General features: G+C 49.1%; 1 protein-coding gene across 1 annotated transcript; it reads left to right on the plus strand.

Annotated features, from left to right (window-relative positions):
• Positions 1-889: 889 nt before the first annotated feature.
• On the plus strand, positions 890-23,124 carry ZNF274 (zinc finger protein 274). Its single transcript, XM_081217657.1, is given in 8 exon segments — positions 890-1,237; positions 1,239-1,371; positions 2,100-2,226; positions 2,992-3,087; positions 16,950-17,432; positions 20,118-20,209; positions 21,232-21,358; positions 21,785-23,124. Coding segments are annotated over 8 exon segments (2,010 nt in total). The 5' UTR covers positions 890-1,199; the 3' UTR covers positions 22,699-23,124.
• Positions 23,125-23,950: the final 826 nt, after the last annotated feature.

Here is a 23,950-nt window from a genome sequence, read left to right on the forward strand (position 1 = left end):
CTAGGCCATAAATCCCCACTTATTCTGGTTGTATTCAGAACTGATCTCAGTTCTACACTGGAGTCTCCCTTCCTCGGTTGCAATAGTTTATTGAATAAAATCTACTTTCACCGCTTTAACTTCCGTCTAGCTCTGGTTTGCCGTAGACAACAGCCACACCCCCATCCCTGTGCCTTGGGTCCACTTAACCCTGCCCTTCGCACAACTTGAGTAGACAGTCCTGACCCCCACTCCCCTCCCTGGGCCTGGAGGACATTTAGTCTCACCCCCTGCACACTTTGGGGCACACCCGTCCCTCTTTTCCTCCCAGGACCTCTGGCAGATTTCAGTCCCGCCTCCAGAACATTTTCCACCCTCCCAATCCGCCCCTTTTTCCTCTCCATTAGACGTGGACGCACCTTTAGCACCGCCCTCTTCCCAGAACTTGGCAGGACTTTAGCCCCGCCCCTCCGCACTTCCGGCCCGCCCCGCCTCCCCCTATGTTGGGTGTGAGCAGAAGCTCGCCCCGCCCCTCAGCACTTCCGGCCCTGCCCCTCCCAAGCTTCCCTTTCTCCACTTCCGGCCGGTCCCATGCGTTGCAGCCCTCGTGGCAGGGCGTGGATCCCTCCCGGCCTGCGTCGTCGCCCACCCAGGTGCTGGGGGCCAGCGGCCTGACTTGCCCCTCCCAAGGCCTTCTCCTGCCCAGCGGGACCGCCGAGGGCGCTCTCCGCCGCCTGGGCTTCGCCTGCCGCCCCGAGTTGGCCGGGCAAGATGGCCGCCGCCCGCGAGGTGGGGCGCACCGCGCCGCGGGGATGCCTGGGAGTTGTAGTCCAGGCCGGCGCGCTGACGCACTTCGCCGCGGGCCGACGGGCGCCATTGTGCGCCGCGCGCGGGGTGAGTGCGGCGGGAAACTTGCGCCCGTCGGGGGCTCAGTTCTAGGGCCACTCCGCGGGGAGCGCCCAGCCGCGGCCCCTACCACACCAAGCGTAGCAGCCCAGAGGCAGCCTCGCCTGCCGTCCTTCCGCCGTGTGGCCTTTAGGGGCAGTGGGAGCCGGGGACTCGGGGCCCAGAGGACGCGGGGCGGGGCCACCCCCTCCCGGCGCTTGCGGGCAGACGGGGCGGGGGGCAACTCCCTCTCGGTGAGGAAGGTGGGAAACCGTCCCTTTGCGTGTTCAAGAGCAGGTGGAGACATTCCTTTAGGGCGTCTTCCGAGGTGGGGAATGGACTTGTCATTTCCCGTTGATTGGGCCGAGGGGGGCGGGGGGCCTTGGCGTAGCACTCACGCCCCTCCCACCTCCCAAATTCGACCTTCTCAGGACTCTGCCCACTCCCACGAGACACGTTGAGGAAGAGGAAGGTATGGCCACCGGGCTTCCGACGGCCTGGTTCCGTGTGAGTAGAGGCTTCTGAGTTTCTGAGTCTACCCCTGGATTTGGGAGCGGGGGTGGCGGGATGATGGTGGGACACCACCTTCCCTGAGATGCCCCCGGGCCCCGTAGCATCTCGGGAAGGGGAGGGGGAGTGGATGGGAAGAAGAGACCCTCGTGAGTGGAGAGATAGCAAGTTACTTTCCAAGGGAGTGGTTAGAATAGAGGTCCAAGTATGGGGGATACTAATTTACCGTTTAAACTGGAGGTGGCGTGGGGGTATGCATTGTCAGGTCTAAACAGGGATCAGGCTTATATTTAAACAGTACTTTGGCATTAGAGCTTAGTCCCTGAGAGAATAGAGCTGAGGATGAATCCTTGACAGGTGAAGGAAGTAGAAGCAGTATGGGCAGTGGGTGGGGGCTGAAGGCTGGGGTTTGATGATTCAGCTCACACAATCTCCTAGCAGGAGGTATACACACTGATACAAATGTTGGAATCCCCAGGTCAATAAAAAATGGAGAGGTTTTCAGAGAATGAAAAATCTTCTCCAGCCTCATGGGTTGTCTTCCTTGCTGTGACCTGATAGGGTCAAGCTTGGGCTTGCTGTTTTAGACCAATGCAGGAACTCATGATGAGACACGCCTGGAATGCTCAGGTCACATTGTTGTGCCTACATGTGCTCAGTCAGCCTCCCCTTCCTGTCAGCATGGGTGAACAGGCCCTGGCTGAACACACACCTGTGGGTTTTAGGAACCAGTGACCTTTGAAGATGTGACCCTGGGTTTTACCCCGGATGAGTGGGGAATGCTGGACCTCGAACAGAAGTCCCTGTACAGGGAGGTGTTGCTGGAGAACTACAGGAACCTTGTCTCAGTGGGTAAGGATGGCCTCTGTGTCAATAAAGATCTGCGCTTTGCAGCACGAATGTGGTGCCTCTGAAGTGTGTGTCTGCTTCGGCTCAGCCTGCAGGGATCCGAGTTCAAGTGTCAAGGCCCTGGAGCCTGAGAGAGAGGGCCTTACTCTGTACCCATTGGAAAAGGGCAACTTCACATATAACTTCTGAAGCTTTACCTAGTCCATCCGTCAGAGGCGTTGAATACCAGGGAGGTGGGTCTATCAGGGATGTTTCCAGCTGCCGCAGTGGATGTTTACTGTGTTTGTAACAAGAATTTCAGGACGTGGTGTCTGTGTGTGACAGCTCAGGAGTATCATCAGAGACCCTGATCCTTTCCATTTTTCCATGGTTAGTGTGAAGTTTTCCATTCTTAGGTTAGTATATGCATGGCCGTGATGCCAAGCATCATGTCCGTGTTCAAGGCAGAAAGGAGAGACGGCAACCCTGGCTAGTTCTCTTTCTACAGCTGTCATACTTACAAAGAAAAAAAAAATGCCTTAGGGCCCTAGCTGACAAACTTCCCTTTGTGTCTTGCTGGCCAAAACCAGGTCCCAGTGCCTCCTTTACTGGCAAGAGTCCAGAAAAGCAAGCAGCTGGCAAATGGGATGGGTGGGGTTATTAACACTGCCCTAGACCAGAAGTCATGCCCTAGCAGGGGAGAACACAGGAACAGAATTGCTACAGCAGGAAAGTATTTTCTCCCGAACACAGACCCCCCCCAAGCACTGTCTCTTTTCCCTTGGGCAGAACATCAGCTTTCCAAGCCAGATGTGGTATCTCAGTTAGAGGAGGAGGAAGAGCTCTGGTCCGTGGAGAGAGGAATTCCTCGAGGCACATTTTCAGGTGAGAACCAGGCACATGGGAGTCCTGGCACGTGAGTTCTGGTTAGTGAGGAACTAGTGTTTTAGAAAAGGAGGTGGATGGGGAAAACCCCCAGTGGGGTGTTGTGATGAGTAGCTGCAGACATGCTGAATCAAGCCCTGCATTTTCCTCTGGCTTCAGAATCGGGTGTACTGCTTGGGTGAACGTAAACCTGTTGCCGGTGCCGTGTTGGCAGCAGGGGCTCCCTCACCCTGCTTCACTCGTCGTCTAACTGTCCTTCCATCCTGTCATCTCCAGTAACTGGTGTGTGTCTCGGGCTAGATGTTTTAGATACGTTTACATTTACGGATATATGTTTGTTTTGGGGGGGTGTTTCCATACTCAGTGCAGACAGGTCTCCATCATTCATTTTAACAAATGCAGTGTAGTCCACATTTGATTTTTTGACTTTTTTTGTTTGTTTTTTGCGATACGCGGGCCTCTTACTGTTGTGGCCTCCCCCGTTGCGGAGCACAGGCTCCGGACGCGCAGGCTCAGCGGCCATGGCTCACGGCCCAGCCGCTCCGCGGCATGTGGGATCTTCCCGGACCGGGGCACAAACCCGTGTTCCCTGCGTCGGCAGGCGGACTCCCAACCAGTGTGCCACCAGGGAAGCCCTGGATTTTTCTCTTGATGGACATTCAAGTTGTTGCAAAAAACTTCCTCGCATACTTTTTTTTGCAGTCAAGTTATCTTTTTTTTTTTTTTTTTTTTTGCGGTATGCGGGCCTCCCACTGGTGTGGCCTCTCCCGCTGCGGAGCACAGGCTCCGGACACGCAGGCTCAGCGGCCACGACCCACAGGCCCAGCCGCTCCGCGGCATGTGGGATCCTCCCGGACCGGGGCACGAACCCGTGTCCCCTGCATCGGCAGGCGGACTCCCAGCCACTGCGCCACCAGGGAAGCCCATGTTATCTTTTTGTAGGTAAGGATTTCTAGAAATGGAACTTAGAATCAACCAAGATGTAAATGAAAAAATCTGGTAGCAACAAACTGTTGCTAAGATCTTTTAAAATACATATAGCTGCTCAAGAACATGAGAGCTCCTTTTCCTTTTCATAAGATACCAGCGATTTATAGTCCTCTTTTAAGATTTGCAGATCTGATGGGAAAAGATATGTTCAGTTTAGTTCATATTTCCCTCATGAAGTTGCACGTATTTTCATAAGTTTACAGATCATCTGTATTTTTGCTTTTGTTAGTTTATGTATTTTACCTTTTCCTGTTTGGTTTGTCTTTGTGTGGTCAGGAGGACTCTATATACTATATGTTATGGATGTTAATACTGCAAATACCAGTCCAACATTTATCTTTTACCTTTATTTAGTCTCCATAAAGAAGTTTTATGATTTCAGATATTTTTTCTTTCAAATCTGTCTTTACTCATATTCTAGGTTTCACGTCATACATAGGCAGGTTGTACAAATACTTTTGTCAATTGTGGTATTTTTGTGGGGGGTTTTTAGCTGTTTCCTATAACTGGGTTTTCCTGTGTATATGATGTGGGGCACAAGTTTTTTCAACACCGTTTTCTGACTTGGTTCTTCTGATTATTGGAAACACCATCTTTATCACAGACTTAATTCCCATAGTCATCACCATGTGCAGGCCTTCTTGGCCCCTTATGCTCCCTTGGTCTGTCAGTGTCTGAGTAAACACCATATTGCTGTACTTATTGTAACTTTACAACAAACTTGGATAAATGGTAGTTCCTCTCATTATTTAAAAAAAAAAGAAAACAACACACCTGTTATCTGTTCTCAACCAAATGAACACTCACCATCAGCTTGTCAGGATTCATTGAGAAAATCTTGTTAGAATGTGTCTTACATTTGACTGAATTCAGACATTCCTTGATGCAGAACTGGTCTCAGTTGAGCTTTGGCACAGGTGTACAGAGGGATCTGCTTACCTCACCGTGCTAGTCAGGCCTTCCAAGTGCTGCTGGGAGTTCAGTGTAGTTGCTGTTAATCTGCTCAGGTTAATCATCCCTTGCAGTTTTCCTTAGTTGTCGCAGATGAACCTGTCATGCTGCTAAATTCTCTTATTATTTGTAACAGTTTTGTTAGAGTCTCACTAATTTTCTCAGTACAAAGTCATCTTACTGGCAAGTGTAAAGGAGGCAGTTGTATTATTTTACTTCATTTGCATGATCATGTAATTGCATTCATCGTATCTGGTACTTCCAAAACACTGGGCTGAGAGTGTGATGATTTGAGTATCTGGTCTTAGACTTAAAAGGGCAAGTCTCTGGGTTTTGACAAGCATGCTGCTGGATTCTGTGATTCAAATCAGTTTTTATCTGGATAAAGAAATAGTCACCTCACCCTTTCTAATAAATGAAAATTAGTAATAGCCCCAATTTCCCCCCTCCAAAGCGACCATGGGGATTTTCTCATTTGAACAATTAACAGTGACATAATCATAGAAGTGCCCTTGTTGTAATGTGTTGCTGGTGTCTGTTAACTTATTTTTTTAGGGGTTTTGCATCAATATTCATAAATTAGGTTGGGGAGGTGGGTGGTTTTCTTCTTTGTGTTTGTTATTTTTGGACACTTCTGTATCAGAGTGTCCTGGCTTTATAAGGAAAACTTCGGGTGTTCTCCCCGCCTTTGTTCTCTGCTCTCATGAAAGTGGCTTCGGAGCAGCCTGGCAGTCTTCGGCTGTGAAGCCTGCACCTGGCCCCATCTTTGGCGATGACCTTCTGTTTGCCACAACATAGACCAGAGTCTCCACTGACTCTTTGTCCCCCTTTCCTGGACTCCTTTGTTAGCCTGATGGCTCAACATTAATATTTTGTTTTTCTTTTCCATATTCACGTCATTCCTTTCATTCTCTACAATGAAAACCTCCCTTCTAACCATGAGCACAGGTCACTAAACCAAACCTTACCTGGAAGGTCCCCAGCAACACAAGCACTTTGTATTCACCCAACATGGTTTCTGTTCCCCCTGGTTGATCCAGCCTCCTAAGGTCTCTTCCCATCTTTGTGGCTCTGGCTTAGGTCTGTCTCATCCTCTCTGGAACTTAAGTCCCATGTGGGCAAACCTCCCAGCCATGCAATTCTGGATGGTCTAGTAGTTTCCTAAATCTAGCTGCTGTCGGGGGGGCATTGGGCACCTATGGTTCTGCACATTTCAGGGGACCTGGCCTGACAGGTGACAGGAGATGCAGGGGTGGTGCCCCAGAACAAGAGACCTTGTGCAGGGAGGCTTATCAGGACACTTGCAGGCTAGGCCTGAGGTGAGAGGTGCTTAACACGTTTCTGCTGTGTCACAAAGAGTCCTTTATGTGATTTTTTTCCTCCACTGCCTCCTCTTTACTTCACAAATATTTGTGGAAGGCCTCTTGTGTCCTATGCAATATAAAAAAAACAAAAACAAAAAACTGTACACTTAGGTAGTAAGCCAAAGACCTAACATAATCCCTGCCATTGTAGACTCCTTAGTCTAATAGATGACAGCCTTCTACAAACAAGCTACATAGATATAACTGTGTAAACACAAACAGTGGTAAGTACTGAGAAGAAAAAGAACACGGTGTAAAGTAGGGAGCAATGGGGAATTACTCTAGAGGAGTTGGTCAGGTGACAATGCAGGGGTGAGATTTAAGCCGATTCCTGAAGAAAAGAAAGTCAGCAGACATGTAAGAGTGGTGGGGAAGAGTTTCCAGGTACAAACACCACTTGGGGTTAATGTGAGAATGGAGCAGGCATGGCACATTCTGGGAATGGAAAGTCACCCAATGGGCTGGGAGGAGGTAACCGAGGTGTACTGACGTGCAAGTTAAGTTTGGCAGAGCACACAGGGCTTCCTGAGAAGGGGGTTTGATTTTCATTGAGTACGTGTGTGGTGTGCTTTTCACAGCTCACTCTGTGAAGATGGAAGGGCACAGACGGAAGCAGGCAGCAGGCTGTGGTACCATCTAGGGAAGAGGTGCTAATACCTGGCCTGAGAGCGTAGCAGCAGGTTGGGGAGAAGCTGGCTCCTCCCCATTCGTAGGTGGATTCAGTGGGGCTAGTTGAGTAATTGACCCAAGAGAGCAAAGGAAAGGAAACTGCTGAGAACTGCTCATAGGTGAAAGCTTCAAGGGATTTCCTGTGACTGTTCTTTGTAACATATATATTTACTATATACATTTTTTTTTAACGTATCAGTATTTCATTTTAAAAATACAATAACAGCGATATTACGACCCTGGAATTTTTGGCATTAGTCAGTGACGTGGTAAGTCTGATAAAGGCAGAGACTTTTGAAGGGTGGAAATAGAGGTTTTCTTTGGTTTTTATTTTTATGTTGAAATAATTTTAGGCAAACAGTTGACTAGTACAAAGAACTACCTAATAGCTTTCACCTAGATTCAAATGTTTTTAGAACTCTCCCATGTCTTGACTGGCTCTGTTAATGACGTATGAATGAGAGGGGACTTAGAAACACCCAGGTAGAGGTTTGTGAAGCCAGCTGAATGTATCTGCCTGGACCTCCTCCTGAGGCAGTGCATAAAAACATGGGAATCATAGGTGTTTGGAATGGCCTGCTTTACTATTAAGAGAACCGTCTCCTGCAGTGGTCTCTTCCTCCCAGCACTAGTGTAGCTGTGCCTCTTCTCAGTGCAGAGAACTGGAACTGAATGAAAGCTAGGCCTCTCTGATGCAGCTCATTTTGCATGTGTCTTCAGCTCTCCATGACAGTAAAAATGGCAGCATAGGCATTGGTTGAAGTAGAAGGGAAACTGGATAAATGCTGAAGACAGGTATTTATCTTCAAGAAGGCACTAATTTGAAAAGATGCTATGAAGATAAGGAATGTGGAGAAATATTTGATGGCACTCAAATCTCCCGCCTTCTCACTCAGTGTTCTTCAAGAAAGTATTACTATATGTGTGGTTTGGGTGGAAAGCTTGAGACATAATCTAGATTTAAACATTAGGAAAGCAATAAAGACACTGTTTTGAAGGTCATGATTGTAGGAAAGCCTGCAGGATATTTAACTTTTTTTGACTGGTTAAGAATTTAAGCAGAAGAGCCCTGCAAATATGAACGTGGCAACTCTCAAATTAGTACAAACATCAGTAGAAAAAAATAGCTTGTACAAGAAGATTTTTTTGCTGGAAGGAAAAGAAGGAAATTCTTCTCCAGATTTCATCCTTTGTGTAGCCTGAGAGGACTCACATGGGCTATATAAAACCAACATGTGGGGGATGTAGGGAATCAATTGTCTTATACAAAGGATAATTCTTTCAAGAACAAGACTAGTGTGAGAAAGCCTATTCTCAGCTCAGCCTTTAAGAGAAAGCTCACACAGGAGACTCACATGCAGACTCACAGGAGACCCTGAATGGAGGAAGTCCTTTTCATCATGAGTTTTCCAACATGAGAACTCAAACATGGAAGAAATCTCAGGAATATAATCATAGCAGGAAAGGCTTCTGGCCTGATATAGTCTGATTTGAGAGAATTCATACTGGACAAAAAATTCCAGTTCTGTTAAATTTGGAAAAATTCTTATACCAAATAATTATATCTGAGAACTCTGAAATCATGGGAACATGATTGCTGTGGAAAGGTTTCATGAATAGCTCTCTTTTTCAGCATCATAGAAGTCATACTGGAGAGTGTCTGAGAAAATAATTAGTGTTAGGAAGGTTTCAGGAGTCACAGAACCCACTGGCAAGAAGCCCTTCAGTAGGAGTCCTCATTGTGTTCAGCATCAGAGGACTCATATGAGAGTAGACTCTCAATGCAACATGCACAGGCAAGTCATTAATCTTAGCTCTCACCTTATTTGACAGAACAACAGAAAAACTTACACTGAAGAGAACCACACTTAATATAAATGAAATGTCTCATTGTTTTTATATCAGATAGGTCATAAGGAAGGCAAACTCTGCAAAACTTTGATCACGTAAGGATAGCCATCCCTTGGTATCCATGGGGGATTGTTTCAGACTCCTATGGGTACCAAAATCCGTAGATGCTCAAGTGCCTTATATAAAATGGTGTAGTACAGTGCTCGCTTTGGCAGCACATATACTAAAACTGGAACGATACAGAGAAGATTAGCATGGCCCCTGCATAAGGATGACATACAATTCATGAAGCGTTCCATATTTAAAAAGAAAATAAAGTGGTGTAGTATAGTCAGACATGAAGGGTCAACTGTACAAATATATAGTAAAACATTCTGTTTTTCCAATTTGGGTTCTATTATCTATCTGAACTGAACATCTAGAACAAATGTTAAGTACCATGGGTGAGAGCATGCATCCTTATTTCAGTGTCCCTTGTAAGTCCCCAGTTGCTAGGACAATGACTGACTTTCTAGCTCAGGAAACTGTTGAGAGAATAAATGGTTGGAAAATTTTCAAGAGACAAGAGGGAATCTTCAAAGAGGAGACTCTGAAGACTAGGCCAGGCTCTGAGACAAGACAGTGGGTAAGGGATGATAAAGGGAAATCTTAAGATACTGCTACAAAGAACTTTGAGAGGGTCACATCCTTGGGGACGGAGCAAAAGTCTAGAATCTTGAGTGACCATCAAACATGTTTTGGCAGGAATCCAGCCTATCAGGGTGTGGTCACATACTGTGCAGTCTTTATTCAAGAATACTTTATGTTCTCTGTTACCATCCACCTATGTGTTCTCTAGGACCATGTAATCTTAATCCTTTTATCTGGGAACCACTCTCTCTGGTGTCCAGATACAGTCCCTAGAGTAATTTCAAAGCCTGAAGTGCTTTAACTGTTAATTGAATAAGAAGGAAAATAAATGAACTAAGCATTTGACTCAAACCTTTTTTGGCGAAAAAATACTTCCAAAAGTCCTGAGGGAAAATAAGATAAAAGCAGGAATAAATGAGTCAGAAATGAAGAAGAAAAAAAGCCCATTTTCTGGATAGACAGAATAAATAAAAGGCAAGCTAAAAACCTATACAGGGATAAGAAACTCCATTCAGATATTCAGCAATACATGTAGTTCTCATTATAGTACTTTACCCAACTGTCATAAAGAATAAGCCAGCTCTATGTACTGATATGAAACAATCTCCAAGGAATATATATTTCTTAAAATATATATCTTTTAACATATGTATCTTCACATATATATATATAAATGTACATGGGTTTTTTTTCCTTAAAAACATACACACAAACACACACCAAGTATGAATGTGTCAATTGGTTATCATTGGGAGAATATAGAAACTGATAGGATGTAACTGTCTCCCAAGAAGAAAACTGGGTGGGAGGGTGACTTTCCATTTTTAGAGGTGCTGCCGGTAACTATGCTTATAAAATGGAAACGACTGTCTTCTTCCTGCTATGTCACCAGTTCCTGCCACAACGTAGGTGCTCAGTAATTATCTGTTCAGTACAGGAATGAACCAACAATAAGATGGAAAGATTTCTGGAAAAGTGTAAAGTTGGCAAAATTGGTCCCAGGAGAAATGTTAAAACCAACTTTTTCTTAGAACAAAGTGGCCAGTTAGTTGTGTTTCTATATTGACCTGGGCAGTGAATATTTTCCAGCTTCCTGTTAAAAGATAGTTTCCATGGAACATGAGCTACTCAGTGACAACACAGGGTGCTATGTTAACAGGTTCTTCTGCAATGTATACATAGCATCCTTCTCACCAAAGCACAAAATGAGAAAAATGTTGAAAAAGAGGAAATACTTGTAGCTTGTAACAATTAACACCTTTTAAAAAAAAAAAGCTAATCCTCTGAAATAGTTATAAGAGTTGAGCAGTTGCAACAGATTGCAAATTACAGAAGCTAATAGCTCTGGCTTATACCAGGAATAACCAATTTAACACAGATAGAAGAAAGATTTTGTGAGTGATACTTTTTTGAAATGGAACCTAAGAATAAATTGTTAATGAGCAGGCTCAATAAATTGTTAATAGAGCCTGCTCAGAATGCCATGCAAGACTTAAGTAAGTACTGTAAAAGCACTGACTTCTTTTGAGGGCTTACAAAGGCAGAAGTGTGTGAAGTCCCTTTCTTAAGTCCTATAAGTCCTCCACAGAAGTGCTGCTGTGGGAGCATGAATGCAAGTCCCTGACCTGGCTGGTCTGGGAAGAAGCAGGTGGGGTGCAAACCAAGTGTCCTCCTACCCCATGGCCTGCTTAGGCTCCTAAGTAAAAGATGGGAACTTTGTAGCAACAGCCATCCTCCCATGATAACTTCAGAGGGGACACTCACAGTGCCAGTGAGATTTCCTGAAATTTGAAATATGGGTAAATCCAGACATAAGGCTAAAAGGCCCAAATGTCTTGGTGAACCGTTCACCAAGGCACTTAGTAGCTGTGTTGTGTCAACAAATACTGCTTGAGCACCTGCCAAAATGCCAAGTACTGTTATAGGGGTGGGTCACCACGATGAACAGGGTGGAGAGGCCCCGTCTCACTGGGCTTACATTCATTCCAGAGTAGCCACTAGCACGTGTGGCTGATGAAACATAAACCGACTAAAGTGAACTTACCAGTCAGTTCCTCAGTCGCACTGGCCGTCTTTCAAATGTTCACTGGTCACCTGCAGCTGATGGCTACTGTGTTGGACAGTGCAGATCTAGAACATTTCCTTCACCAAAGAAAGTTCCACTGGGCAGTGCTGTTCTAGAGGAGGTGGAGAGAGAAATTAGTGAGTCAGATACTTTAAGGTGGCAATCAGTGCTATGAAGAAAAATGAAACAATAGGATATCTACCGGGGAGTGGGGAAGCATGGGTGAGCAATACTAGTTTAGAACTGGGCGGGAAGATAGCTCTGGGATGATGACATCAGAGCTGAGAGCTGGATGGGGAAGGAGATCAAGGTGGAGATGCTAGGAGAGACTATCAGGCAAGTGCAATGACTTCTGGATAAGACACATTTGGGCACGTTTGAGGAAAAGTAAGATAGTTGCTGTGTGAAGCCCTCTTCGGCGTAAAGGGCATAAAAGAAGAGGGTTTGGATCCCAGCTGCTCCCTTCCCCAGTGTGTGGCCTTGGGCAGGTTCCCGTCCTCTCCCAGCGTGGACTTCTTTTGTGTAAAGGTTGGACGCTATTGCATAGTGGGGCTGTGGTGGTGTAAAAGCCCAGGTCTTGGGGGGCCTTCATGAAATGGTAGCTACTGTTACTGACTCAAAGACTTTGACTGATGTAAAGATCGCCATAAGTGGCTTTGGCAGATCCTCCTCTGGGTCTGGCCTAGGGGTTTCCAATGCACGAGACCCAGTTAGCAGCCTTAGCAGTGCAGTGGGGGAGACACGTTTAGAAGGTGAGATAGCAGGGTGCCCAGCAGAGCTGAAGAGAGTGATGGGGAAAGAAGGAGAAAGGGTGAGAGCTGGGGGCATCCTGGACAAGGAGGAAGAGGGACAGGGGAGTATGCAGCAGGGATGAGGGGAGCTGACCCTGCCCCCCAACAAGCTGGTAAAAGATCATTGTAATTAGTTACTGTTATATTTGTGGACTGGGAGCCCTAGTGTACCTGGTTAATCAGTCCGCGTTCGCTAGGAAAGTGGGCACTATGAAGGAGACAGCTTACCTGGAAAGGGGGCAGCAGAGAGAACATGAGAGAAGAAAACGGTAATTAGAAGAAGAGAACAGCAGCTCCCATCAGCCTTTACCATTGTTCATGCAGTACTGGCTTTGGGTCCCTCATCATTTAGGGCTTAGGGGAAACTGAGGCCCAGAAGAATTAAGACCCTTGCCCAAAGGCTCCGTGAATTTGTGTAATAGCCCCCTAGCTAGATAGGGAGTTGGCGGGGAGGGGACTAAATTGCCCAAATTCCCCCCAGGGTTATTCAGCTGGTGGGTTGAAAGCCAGTACTTGGAGCTGCAGCTGATAGGGATGGTTTTATGCAGCCCCAGGCAGGTGGGTGGGTAAGTGGGCGGGTCAGTCAGCCCCGCCTCAGTGAGGTGGAGATCCAGTTTCAGCCTTGTTAGCTGTTAAACACAGCTGTCAAGTGGGGCGAATGCCGTGAGGATTACCTTAGAGGTTTCTGGGCGTGGTCCAAGAGATGAGATGGTTAGAGGACTGAGGAGCCTAGGATGACATTTACGCATGGCTTTAGAGGCTTGTGGCCGTCTCACATACTGCAGAGTACCCTGTAGGTGCTTTATGACAACTGCAGAACCAGTGTCCGCCTGAAGGGCTGCTACAGCAGGGAGAGGGCGGATACACTGGACTCTCAGCACCAAAAACATCGGCAGAGTTCCTGGCATCCAAACCCAGACAGGCTCTACAGTTTAAAACAGTTAACACTTTAAGTGAGCATTCAATGCAAGATTCTAAGAAAACACCCTGGTGCCCCCGAGGATAAGAGGAGGAGTAAATATATGATCAAGATGAAAGGAGAAGGGCTGGGGATGGAGGGGATGAAGTAGAATAAAAAGAACCCAACGTGGTTTTTTTAAAGGAGAAAGCATGAAATAAAAATTCCTCTGATTAACCAAGGAGTACAAAATGGAAATTTCAGAAGTTAAAAAGCTATGAAGCAATACGGAGACTTAAGTTTGTTCTTAAGTGTCATGCATGATTATTGCTCAAAATGGTGCCTGTGGCCCAGCACGGAGCCGCTAGGGAGCCCCACGCCCACCCCTTGTGGGGGCTGCTTCTCAGGCCAGTGTTGCTGAGATTCTGGTATAAACTCCTATCCCTGGCTTCCCAAGTTATCCTCAGAGAGAAATTCCAACGAAGTCTTAAGAGCTGTTAAGAGCTGTAAGTGAAAGAAAAGTGAACTAAGCTTTCAAATCAAGAATGACCGGGTTGCGGGGGTGGGTGGGTGGGTGGAGATAACTCTCCAGAAATCCTAAGGAACAGGAAGGGAACTAAATGCTCAAGATAACGCAGATATGAATTGGGCGGGCAAGCCTCCCGATGAAACGAACTCAAAACCTTATTTGGGAGGAAGTGGGGGGAAGAGGTTAGAAATGGGAGATCAAATAAATGCCTGTCATGATTTTTATCAAGGAAAAAGTCACTTTAAACGTAGGAAAGAAGTGACTGGCAGCGGCCGGTAAGTCACAGTATGGCCCAGGACCTGTTTTTCAACCCTGGAGCGCCCAAGGCCAGTCTGGGGTGGCGGGGCGGCCCCACCCGGCACTGGGCGACTCCTGACCCCGAGCTGACTCACTCCTCGGATAGCGCGCCAGCAACGGGCGACGCCCGTGAGGTCCGTGGAGGCCGCGCCGACCCGAAGTGTGTAGTCAGGAAATTCCGAGAAGGGAAGACAAAGCCGTAAGGAGACAGGGGAAGAGTGTGGGGGCGGGGGAGGAAAGTGGGTGGGGAATCCGGGTGCTCGTTGCTCGCGGGGAAAGCGGCCGCGCTCCCTCACCCCGCGTCACCCAACGGGGAAGACCTGCAGCTCGGATAGGTGTGTGTGGAGGCTCCGCCGGCGTCGCCCCAGGACGCGTCCACTGTCGCCGGGGAGGCCGGGAGAGAGAACGCGAGTGGAGGCCAGAGGCGAAAGCCCCACCAGTAGCCGACCGGCCGCCATCCTGCCAAGGGCCTCAGGCGAACCCAAACCCTCAACATGGCGGGGCCGGAAGTCCGAGGCGTGGAGGCTCCTGGGAATTGTAGTGAGGAGGGTGCCTGACGCACTTCCGTCCAGGCCGGAAATCGCGGCCCCGCGCTCCTGGAGCTCTGAGAGGAGCGAGTGAGGCTTCAGGGTGGGCGGGGTGGGGCATGGGCCTTTTACTGCTTCACCCTTCGGAGGAGGGGCCGGGCGCGCTCCGCGGACTCTGCCAAAGCCAGCTGCTCAGCAGCCAACGCTGTCTGATAAGTGCGCCCGGTGGCCGATGTGGCAGGTGCTTGGGAGGCCGCAGACGGCGAGGAAAAGCACAGAGGCAGCGTATGCAGGGAGCCGCTGCTCCTAATCGCTTCCTGAGTCTTTTTTTTTTTTAACGCAATTGCAATTACTCCACAGTAGTGTGAGCAAAGTTGCTCCTGTGCTCCAGGCATAGAAAGCCAAATTCTGACAGCAGGAGTTTACAGCAAAGTAAGAGGTTATTGCGTGGAGACAAGTCTCAGATCCACTCCAACTTGGTCTTTGACTTAGGAGTGTTTTAAAGGAAGAACTGAGAGGCTAGGGTTAATCATCGTTTTGTGACATTACTTAATCGTGGTTTCAGAAGTCATCATGTCTCTGGTTTAGGATTCTCTGGCCAGGTGGTCCATGGTTCCAGGATCTGTTAGCTCATATTACCGTGAAGAGACAACTTGAATTTGTACTTTAATGATATTATCAATCACAGCAGTATTGGTCATCTGACACTGGCTGATTGATGTTCAGTTAGCACAGGATTGAGGTCAGCAGGGACAAGAAAGGGGATAAAGTTTTGGATAACAGAGGTTAATCATAAACTCGGCAGGGGAATCGGTTTTAGGAGGACTCATTCAATAGTAATTTCCTGTTCTGCTTCTTACTTCATGTGACAGGAACATTCCTATGTTGTCATAATCCCCCTAAAACCAGTGTATTAATTTTTTTAATGCTTACATGGAAATCTTTCACAATTTTCTTGACCTGTGTTTTAACACTACCTGTGTCTTCCAGTTTTATTTCATCATTTACCACATTGCTAGGAAGTGAGTGTTGTGGAAATAAAGACCGCTCAGAGGAGGACATGCAGAGGCTGCTGACTCAGAGCAAGGGGGCAGCCACCGTCCCTTATGTTTGGTAGAGACTAAGGCAGGCTGGGAGGGGGAGGATTCATAGTGGGAAAAAGGAGAAGGTTCTGATTGGAGATTGTTGGCTTGGGGTCAAAAAGAAAACTCTATAAAACAGAAATCTAACCAAAAATAAATCACAGTCTGTGTTATTTACTTTTTTTAATTTATTTTTTTAAACCTCTAAGTCATTTAGAATTAGCATTTCTTCTTGGAGTTACAGAGAGCTTTCCTTAGCATTTCAGGACCATCCTGGAGTTCTGTTCAGCAAATGCTCTGTGGACTCTATGACAAGATCCAGCGTCCCTGCCTTTCCCAGACATCCTTGTTCTTGGCCCCCATGGAGGTGGGATCAGGTTCTGTTCCCCTCATGGCTGCAGGCATATACAGCATACCAATTCTTGTTATCTCTTTGTCTTTTTTTTCCTTCTATGTTGAGATATAATTTATATACCATAAAGTTTACCCTTTGAATGTATACAGTTCAGTGGTTTTTACTATGTTCACAAGGCTGTGCAACCATCAGTATGGTCTAACTTCAAAACAGTTTCTACATCCCAAAGAAGAAACCCTGTATCCATTAGCCATCACCCCAAAGCCCTTCAATTCCCCCATCTCCTGGAAACCCCTCATCTGCTTTCTGTCTCTATATATTTGCCTATTTTGGGCATTTCATATAAATGGAATTATACAGTATGGGGCCTTTTGTGTCTGGCTTCTTTCACTTAGCATAATGTAGTCAAGGTTCATCCATGCTGTATAGCTAGACCATATTTTGTTTGTCCATTTATTTATCGTTTGATGGACATTTGAGTTGTTTTCCCTTTTTGGCAGTTATGAATAATGCTGCTGTGAACATTCTTGTACAAGTTTTTGTGTTGACACATGGTTTCAATTCTCTTCGACTGAAACTCCCGGATCATGATACAACTCTGTGTTTAACTTTTGGAGGAGCTGTCAGACTGTTTTTCAAAGTAGCGTAGCAGTCTGTATTCCTGCTAACAGCGTACGAGGGTTCCAATTTTTCCACATCCTCACCAACAGTTGTTACCACCCATCTTTGATCATAGCCATCCTAGAGAGTATGAAGTTGTATTTCACAGTGGTTTTGACTTGCATTTTCCTGGTGGTTAACGATGTTGCTCACCTTTTCATGCATTTTTTGGCCATCTGTCTTGCTCTGCTTTTGACTTACAGAGTGTCCTGAGGCTCCGTTGGACCCTCAGTTCCATCCTTTTCCTGCTGGGAATCCCCTGATGAAGATCGAGGTTGTTGAAATCCTCACACTGAACGAGGAGGTGGCTCTTCCCCGGAACGCCCAGATCCGCGCCCTCTATGCTGAAGATGAGGGCCTGAGCCCAGACATCCTCAGGGAGCCCACTCAACATCTGGATAAGCATCTAACTGACCCTGAGACCGCTCGCCAGAGGTTCCGGGGGTTCCGCTTTGAGGAGGCGGCCGGGCCCCGAGAAGCCCTGGCCCGGCTCCGTGAGCTCTGCCGCCAGTGGCTGCGGCCCGAGGTGCACTCCAGGGAGCAGATGCTGGAGCTGCTGGTGCTGGAGCAGTTCCTGGGCGCGCTGCCCCGGAAGCTCCGGATGTGGGTGGAGTCGCAGCACCCAGTGGGCTGCCAGGAGGCAGTAGCCCTGGTGGAAGATGTGACCTGGATCTCTGAGGAGGACGGTGAGTGCAGTGGACGGGTGGGGAGACGGCAGCTCCTGTGACGGCATCCTGGAGGGAGGGGGCGAGGGAACCCCAGGCTTCCGGGGGGGAGGGGAAGGCTGGTGCCCACTCCAGCTACACCAGGGGCATCTGCTCCCCCCCCTCCCCCAACCCCAGTTCAGGAATCAGAGCTGTAGATACTTGCTTGCTGACGTACCTGTCACTACCCCTGGGCCAAGGCTCTGAGAATGGCCTTCTCTCTGGACTCTTGTGGAAATGGAAGGTCTCAGGCCCCACGTCAGAGCTGCTGAAACCCTTGGGTGAGGCCTGGCACTGCGTTCTTTAATGAGCCCTCCACACATTTCTGATGGAAGCCAGCAGATAATGTGCTTCATTTTCATCCATCTGGGCTCGCTGCCATATCAGTATCAGTCACAGAGGTTTTGTATTTCTGGTACGCCTTCTCTTTTTTTTTTTTAATATTTATTTATTTATTTTACTATTTGGTTACACTGGGGCTTAGTTGCGGCACGTTGGCTCCCTAATTGCCGCACGCGGGCTCCTTAGTTGCGGCAGGCGGGCTCCTTAGCATGCGAACTCTTAGCCATGGCATGCATGTGGGATCTAGTTCCCTGACCAGGGATCGAACCCAAGCCCCCTTCATTGGGAGCACATAGTCTTATGACCACTGTGCCACCAGGGAAGTCCCTTGGTGTGCCTTCTAACATCATACACTCAGTGGAGGCTGTGGATAAAGTGGTGACCGAGATAGGACTCATGGACTTAGGAGCTCAGCAAGCCTCCGATCTAGTAAGAAAGACGGGAGTCTGACGAATGAACATGTGTTTGACGGTGGTGGGGTAGAGAGGGTACCGGTGGTGGTGGGCCAGGGAGACGGCACAGGTTCGGGACGTATTTGGGAGCCAGCCTCCATGAGGCTTGATGTCCATCAGGCTGAGTTCCGTGGAGCACGTACACCGCTTTGTGTGTCTGTGACGGGTACCGGGAAGATGTTTCTTGAGTGAATGAATGATTGACTGATTGACTCTGATGCTTGAGGAGGAGGGGGGAATCTGAGGCTGGATGGTGGGGTGCAGAGAAGAGGGCTTCCTGGACAAGCAGGTGCGGGGAAGGAGAGGGCCAGGCGGCAGTGGGAGTGGTCTCTTCCACAGGCACCGAGTGTGGGGTGCTGTTGTCTGCGGGGTGAGGGCCCCAAAGTTATCCACATTGGAACCCCTTGAACCTCACATGGCAAAAGGCACTTCGCATGTGTGATTAAGTTAAGCATCTTGAGGTGGACGGATTATCCTGGATCATTTGGATGGGCCCAATGTCATGAGGGTCCTTATGAGAGGCAGGCAGGAGGGTCAGAGTCAGAATAGGAGATGTGAAAACTGAGGCAGGGGTGATGCAAGGAAAGTGTCACGAGCCATGTATTTTACACAGCCTCTAAAAACTGGAAGGAGCAAGGAGTATGTTCTCCCTGAAGCCTCCGGCAGGAATGCAGCCCTGTGAACACTTTGATTTTAGCCCTGTGAGGCTTGTGTGTCAGGCTTCTGATCTCCGTAATTGTAGGACAGCAAATTTGTGTTATTTCGAGCCACTGGCATGGCAGCTTGTTACAGCAGCACTAGGAAACTGATATAGGTGCCAGGGAGGCGGTTGTCGAGCTCATTGAGATGAAAGGCAGTGAGTCCGTTTCACACCTTGGGGGTGAATGAAACCAGTTAGTGTTACAGGGGATGACGAAAGAGGCCTTCCAGGGAACCCTATGAGTCCTGTGTTTGTGGTCAGCATGTCCATTGAACCTCTTGGGCATGACTGTCAAAAGCCTTACACAGAGTGGCCCAAGGGAGAAGGACAATATATTGAAAAAGTCTAAGGGTAACCAGCTTCAGGCATGGCTAGACCCAGCAGCTCCACTCGTCTCCAGGACCCGTCCTCTCTGCTATATCATACTTCTGCTGGCCTCTGATGGCTTCACTCAAAGGCACTGTTTCCATGCAGGGGCTCCCAGGATGGAATTTCTCTTTCCTAAATGTTCCAACAGATGCTCCTTTGGCTCTGATTGGCTGGCTGGGGGGCCCATGTTCATCCCTGATCCAATCATTTTGGCCAGGAGGAAGCAACGGCCTGGTGGGCCAGCCTGGGTCACATCGTGTGTCCCCCTTGATAGTGGGGTGGCGTCATCATTATAGAAGCCCAAGGACCATGTGGGGATACATAGGGAAAGTCAGACATCAAAGAGCCATGGTCAAGAGGGGCCATAAAGCCAGGCACAGCTGTTTTCTGAGGTGGAAGAAACTTGGTAAAATTTGCATCGAGATGAGTTTGGGGGAATGAGTCTGGTCCTGGGGCCAGGGGAAGCTCCCCACTCCGTGGGGTAACAGGAAGGAAGGATGAAGGGCTGGAGGGCGTGGAGGCCAGAAATGGGGTCTTTGTCTCTGAGGAGAAGGTGTGAGGCCAGCTGCTGAGGTGAGCGTGGCGGTGAGGCAGCTACTTCGGTGGAGGGATGGGTCCGGAACAGTCCTTGGAGGGCGAGTGGGTGGGACCCGCGGTGGGGACAGTGGCGAGCTTTGGTCACACACATGGGGATTTGGGCACAGGCTTTGGGAGAAGAATGGGGGGCACAATAAGCTATGGGTCCCGGAGACAGACGTGGGCTGTCCTTGCCCCACCTAACCCCGCACTGCCATCTCTTCCCAGCACCGCCCACCCAGGGCCCCACCAGCTCTCTCCAGACCACAGCTCAGCAGGAGGAGGACGTGGCCACCAGGCTGGCGAAGGCACTGCCTGAGGTGAGTGGGGAGTGTCACCCTTTCCTTCTCTGGTCCCAGCATCCCCTGCAGGCCTCCCACGGGCAGGCCTTTCAGAGTTGCTGAGTGTGGAGGGCAGGCCTGCCCTCCGGCGACTGTGGTGTCATTGGAGACCATGACAGGGCCCAGTGACCAGGAGTCAGGAAGTCTGGAGGGAGGAGGGGGAGGGCCCAGGCGTCCAGATCAAGGCTGGATCCCAGTTAGAACAAAAGAGGCTTCATCCCTCAGAAATGCAGAGCTGGGTGTTTATAACTGAAACAAAGCCTGGGATTTGCTTCAAAATAGTCAGAGCTGGGGTGTAGACGAAATAGGACTGGCCCTGTCTTGCTGACTGTTGAGGCTTAGAGAGCAGCCAGTGATGGTGTCTGTGTGATCTTGGTCGGGGCTTACATCTGGCTTGAGCATAGGAGTGAATTTATCAGCTCTCATGTAGTGAGTGGTCTGGTGCAGGCTTCAGGCACAGCTGTATTCAGGGGCTCCAGCCTCTTCCTTCTCAAGCAGGCTATGCGCCTTTTGGGCAAAATGCCTCCCAGATTCAGACAGAGGGCGGTGGGAAGCCTCTTCCTCCCGGAGTGCTGGTCAGCTCCTCGGAAAGGACTCATCATGGTGCGGCCCAGGCAGCCACCCCACCCCCAGGCAACCCCTGTCCCCATGGGGAGGGGCTGTTCCAGAATCGGGTATGCCCAGGGAGGTGCAAGGCTGGCCCGAGGGTTGGTCTCCGGCGGGAAGTCATGGGCAAAGGGTAGAGGCAGTTTGTTTGTGGCACTTTGTAGTTCCTTGTGAAGTAGGGCTCTTCCTCCAGCCTGGGCCCCAGACTCTGGTTTTGTGAGAACAGACCCATTGGACTTTCTACAGGCCCCAGTCAGTGTTTCCAAGCAAACCCCCAAAGCTGGGGCATCCCCAGCACAGCGAGCTCTGTCGGAATGTCCCCGCCAGCCTCTCTTCTGTCCCCACCAAGGACTCCCTGACCCTCCTGCTGAAATACAAGGTGTGTGACATTGCAGGAACCGGTGACCTTCCTGGACGTGGCTGTGGACTTCAGCAGGGAGGAGTGGGGGCTGCTGGACCCGACACAGAGGACCGAGTACCACGACGTGATGCTGGAGACCTTTGGACACCTGGTCTCTGTGGGTAAGGCCCCTCCACGCTTCCGGGACTGGGATGCCACGGGGGCTCTGAGTCTGGGCTTACACACTTTCTGGGCCCTGGACATGCCCTCGAGTCCCCTGCACTGTCCAGGGCCTTTAGCTGACACTGTACATCTGGAGGGGTGGGACTCGTATGAACAGAGGCAGCCTCAGGTCCAGTGAAGGACTGATTTGCTGTCCACCCTGAGGGTGAATGAGAACAGGGACTCTGAGAGCTGGTAGACGCTCGCAGCCCTCGCCCAAGCTCGCTGTGCCGCTCTGTGCTGCGTCACTGCTTTCAGTCTCCCTCCCCAGGGTGCATGACTGTACTCGGGGGAAAACACAGCTTCTGGATATTGAATTATGTTGTACTGTCGACCCGTTTCAGCACTTTCTGTTTACAGTATCTGTACCTTTGTGTTTCTTTCAGGGTGGGAGACTACTCTGGAAAGCAAACAGTTAACTCCAAGCCCCAACACGCCCGAGGAAGAGCCAGCCTGCCACCTGAAAGTGGAGGAATTCTCAAGGGATGACGCCCAGCCCTCTACCTCAGGAGACACCTTGCAGGCTGGGGCCCCGGAGGTCTTGGACACAGCGTTGAAACCAGTAGTGCTCACTCAGGAAAAAACCCTCCCTCAGAAGCCACCCGGTGAAAGCCCCAAACCCCAGGCAAGCACAGGTCCCGCCACAAGCCACATCTCCCTTCAGAAGATCATTTCTAGAAAACGCTTGTGCAAGCGTGACCCCAGGGTCAAAAAGATGACACACAACCCCTGTGTAAAACTTCATCAGAAGAGCTGCAGCAGGGCAAAGGACCAGGAGAGCGGGAGCTGTGGGAGGACCTTACCCCGGAGCACTCAGCAGATCACGTTTACACGAATTCACAAAGGGAGCCAGGTGTGCCGATGCAGCGAATGTGGGAAAACCTTCCGGAACCCCAGGTACTTCTCCGTGCATAAAAAGATCCACACGGGAGAGAAGCCCTACGTGTGTCCGGACTGCGGGAAGGCATTCGTGCAGAGCTCCTCCCTCACGCAGCATCAGAGGGTTCACACTGGGGAGAGACCCTTCGAGTGTCACGAGTGTGGAAGGACTTTCAACGACCGCTCGGCCATCTCCCAACACCTGCGGACTCACACCGGGGCCAAGCCCTACCCATGTCAGGACTGTGGCAAAGCCTTCCGCCAGAGCTCCCATCTCATCAGGCATCAGAGGACTCACACCGGCGAGCGCCCCTACACCTGTAACAAGTGCGGAAAGGCCTTCACCCAGAGCTCGCACCTGATAGGGCATCAGAAAACGCACAGTGGGGTGAAATGCAAGAAGAAACAGCCTACCTCGTAGCCCTCAAGCCAGGTGAAGAGACATCGCCTTTGAAGCCTGATCCTGCAGTGTCACATGAGCGAGCCTGGTTGAGATTCGGGACTGAACATGGAAAGCCTTGAGCGATGAAGTTCTCAAGACCAAAGGATGACCAGGGAGACCGCCCTGCACGTAAGTCAGTAAGAAAAGCAGTGGGGAGTATCGCTAATGAATACATCAGTTGGAAAAACATTTAATTTTTCACTTAGTTGATTTGCCATTTTAATTTGTTCATTGGTTATTAAAACTGATATTAGTGAAACCTGAAAATGCTTATAATCTAAGTTTAAAAAGCCAGGTACCAAAAAGTCTGTGCACTGATATTATATTTGTGGTAAAGTATTTATGCATATGGACAAGGATTGAAAGAGACCATAGATAAATAAACTATATATTTCTGTGGTAGGATCTCTGTGTGTTTTTTCCCACCTATTTGATTAAACGTCTTTTCACTAATGACTTGATTAAAAGAAGCAATGTTAAAACGAAAGGGGTGGGCCCTGGGTAGACCTGGGAAGTTGTGCTGGGGTAGATAAGGGGAGTGGGGGCCAAGGCAGTGAAGGAAGTGCTCTGGGAGCATGATCAGCAGGTGGCAGGGCAGGTGGTTGCACGAACCTCCTTCAGATGAATGGACATCTGTCAGGATTATATGAGGAGCCTGGATGATGAGCTGGAGGATGATCAACCAAGGGAATGGTGGATGATGCCACCAGGAGGGCCAGCAATGCCCTAGTCTCACGGCAGGAGCCTCTGTACTCACCACTCTCACTAAAAAAAACCTGAAGGTAATAAATGCTGAGTTAGGAAAGATTTAAGGCTATGGATAACTTAATATCATAAGTTGACTTCTTCAGAAGGTCAGAGAAACTCATCTCTGAGGTGAATGGAAGAGTTTCCACTTTCCTTAACGTAGGATGAAATGATGCAGGATTTGAATATACATGCGACTTCCCTGCTGGTCCAGTGGTTAGGACTCCACACTCCCAATGCAGGAGGCCTGGGTTCGATCCCTGGTTCGATCCCTGGTCAGGGAACGAGATCCCACATGCATGCCGCAACTAAGAGTTTGCATGCCACAACTAAAAGATCCCCCATGCCACAACTAAAGATCCTGCATGCCACAACGAAGATCCTGCGTGCTGCAACTAAGACCTGGTGCAGGGCTTCCCTGGTGGCGCAGTGGTTGGGAGTCTGCCTGCTGATGTAGGGGACGCGGGTTCATGCCCCGGTCCGA

The sequence above is a fragment of the Mesoplodon bidens genome (assembly GCF_964165515.1).
Source record: "Mesoplodon bidens genome assembly, chromosome: 18".
Classification (NCBI taxonomy): Eukaryota; Metazoa; Chordata; class Mammalia; order Artiodactyla; family Ziphiidae; genus Mesoplodon; species Mesoplodon bidens.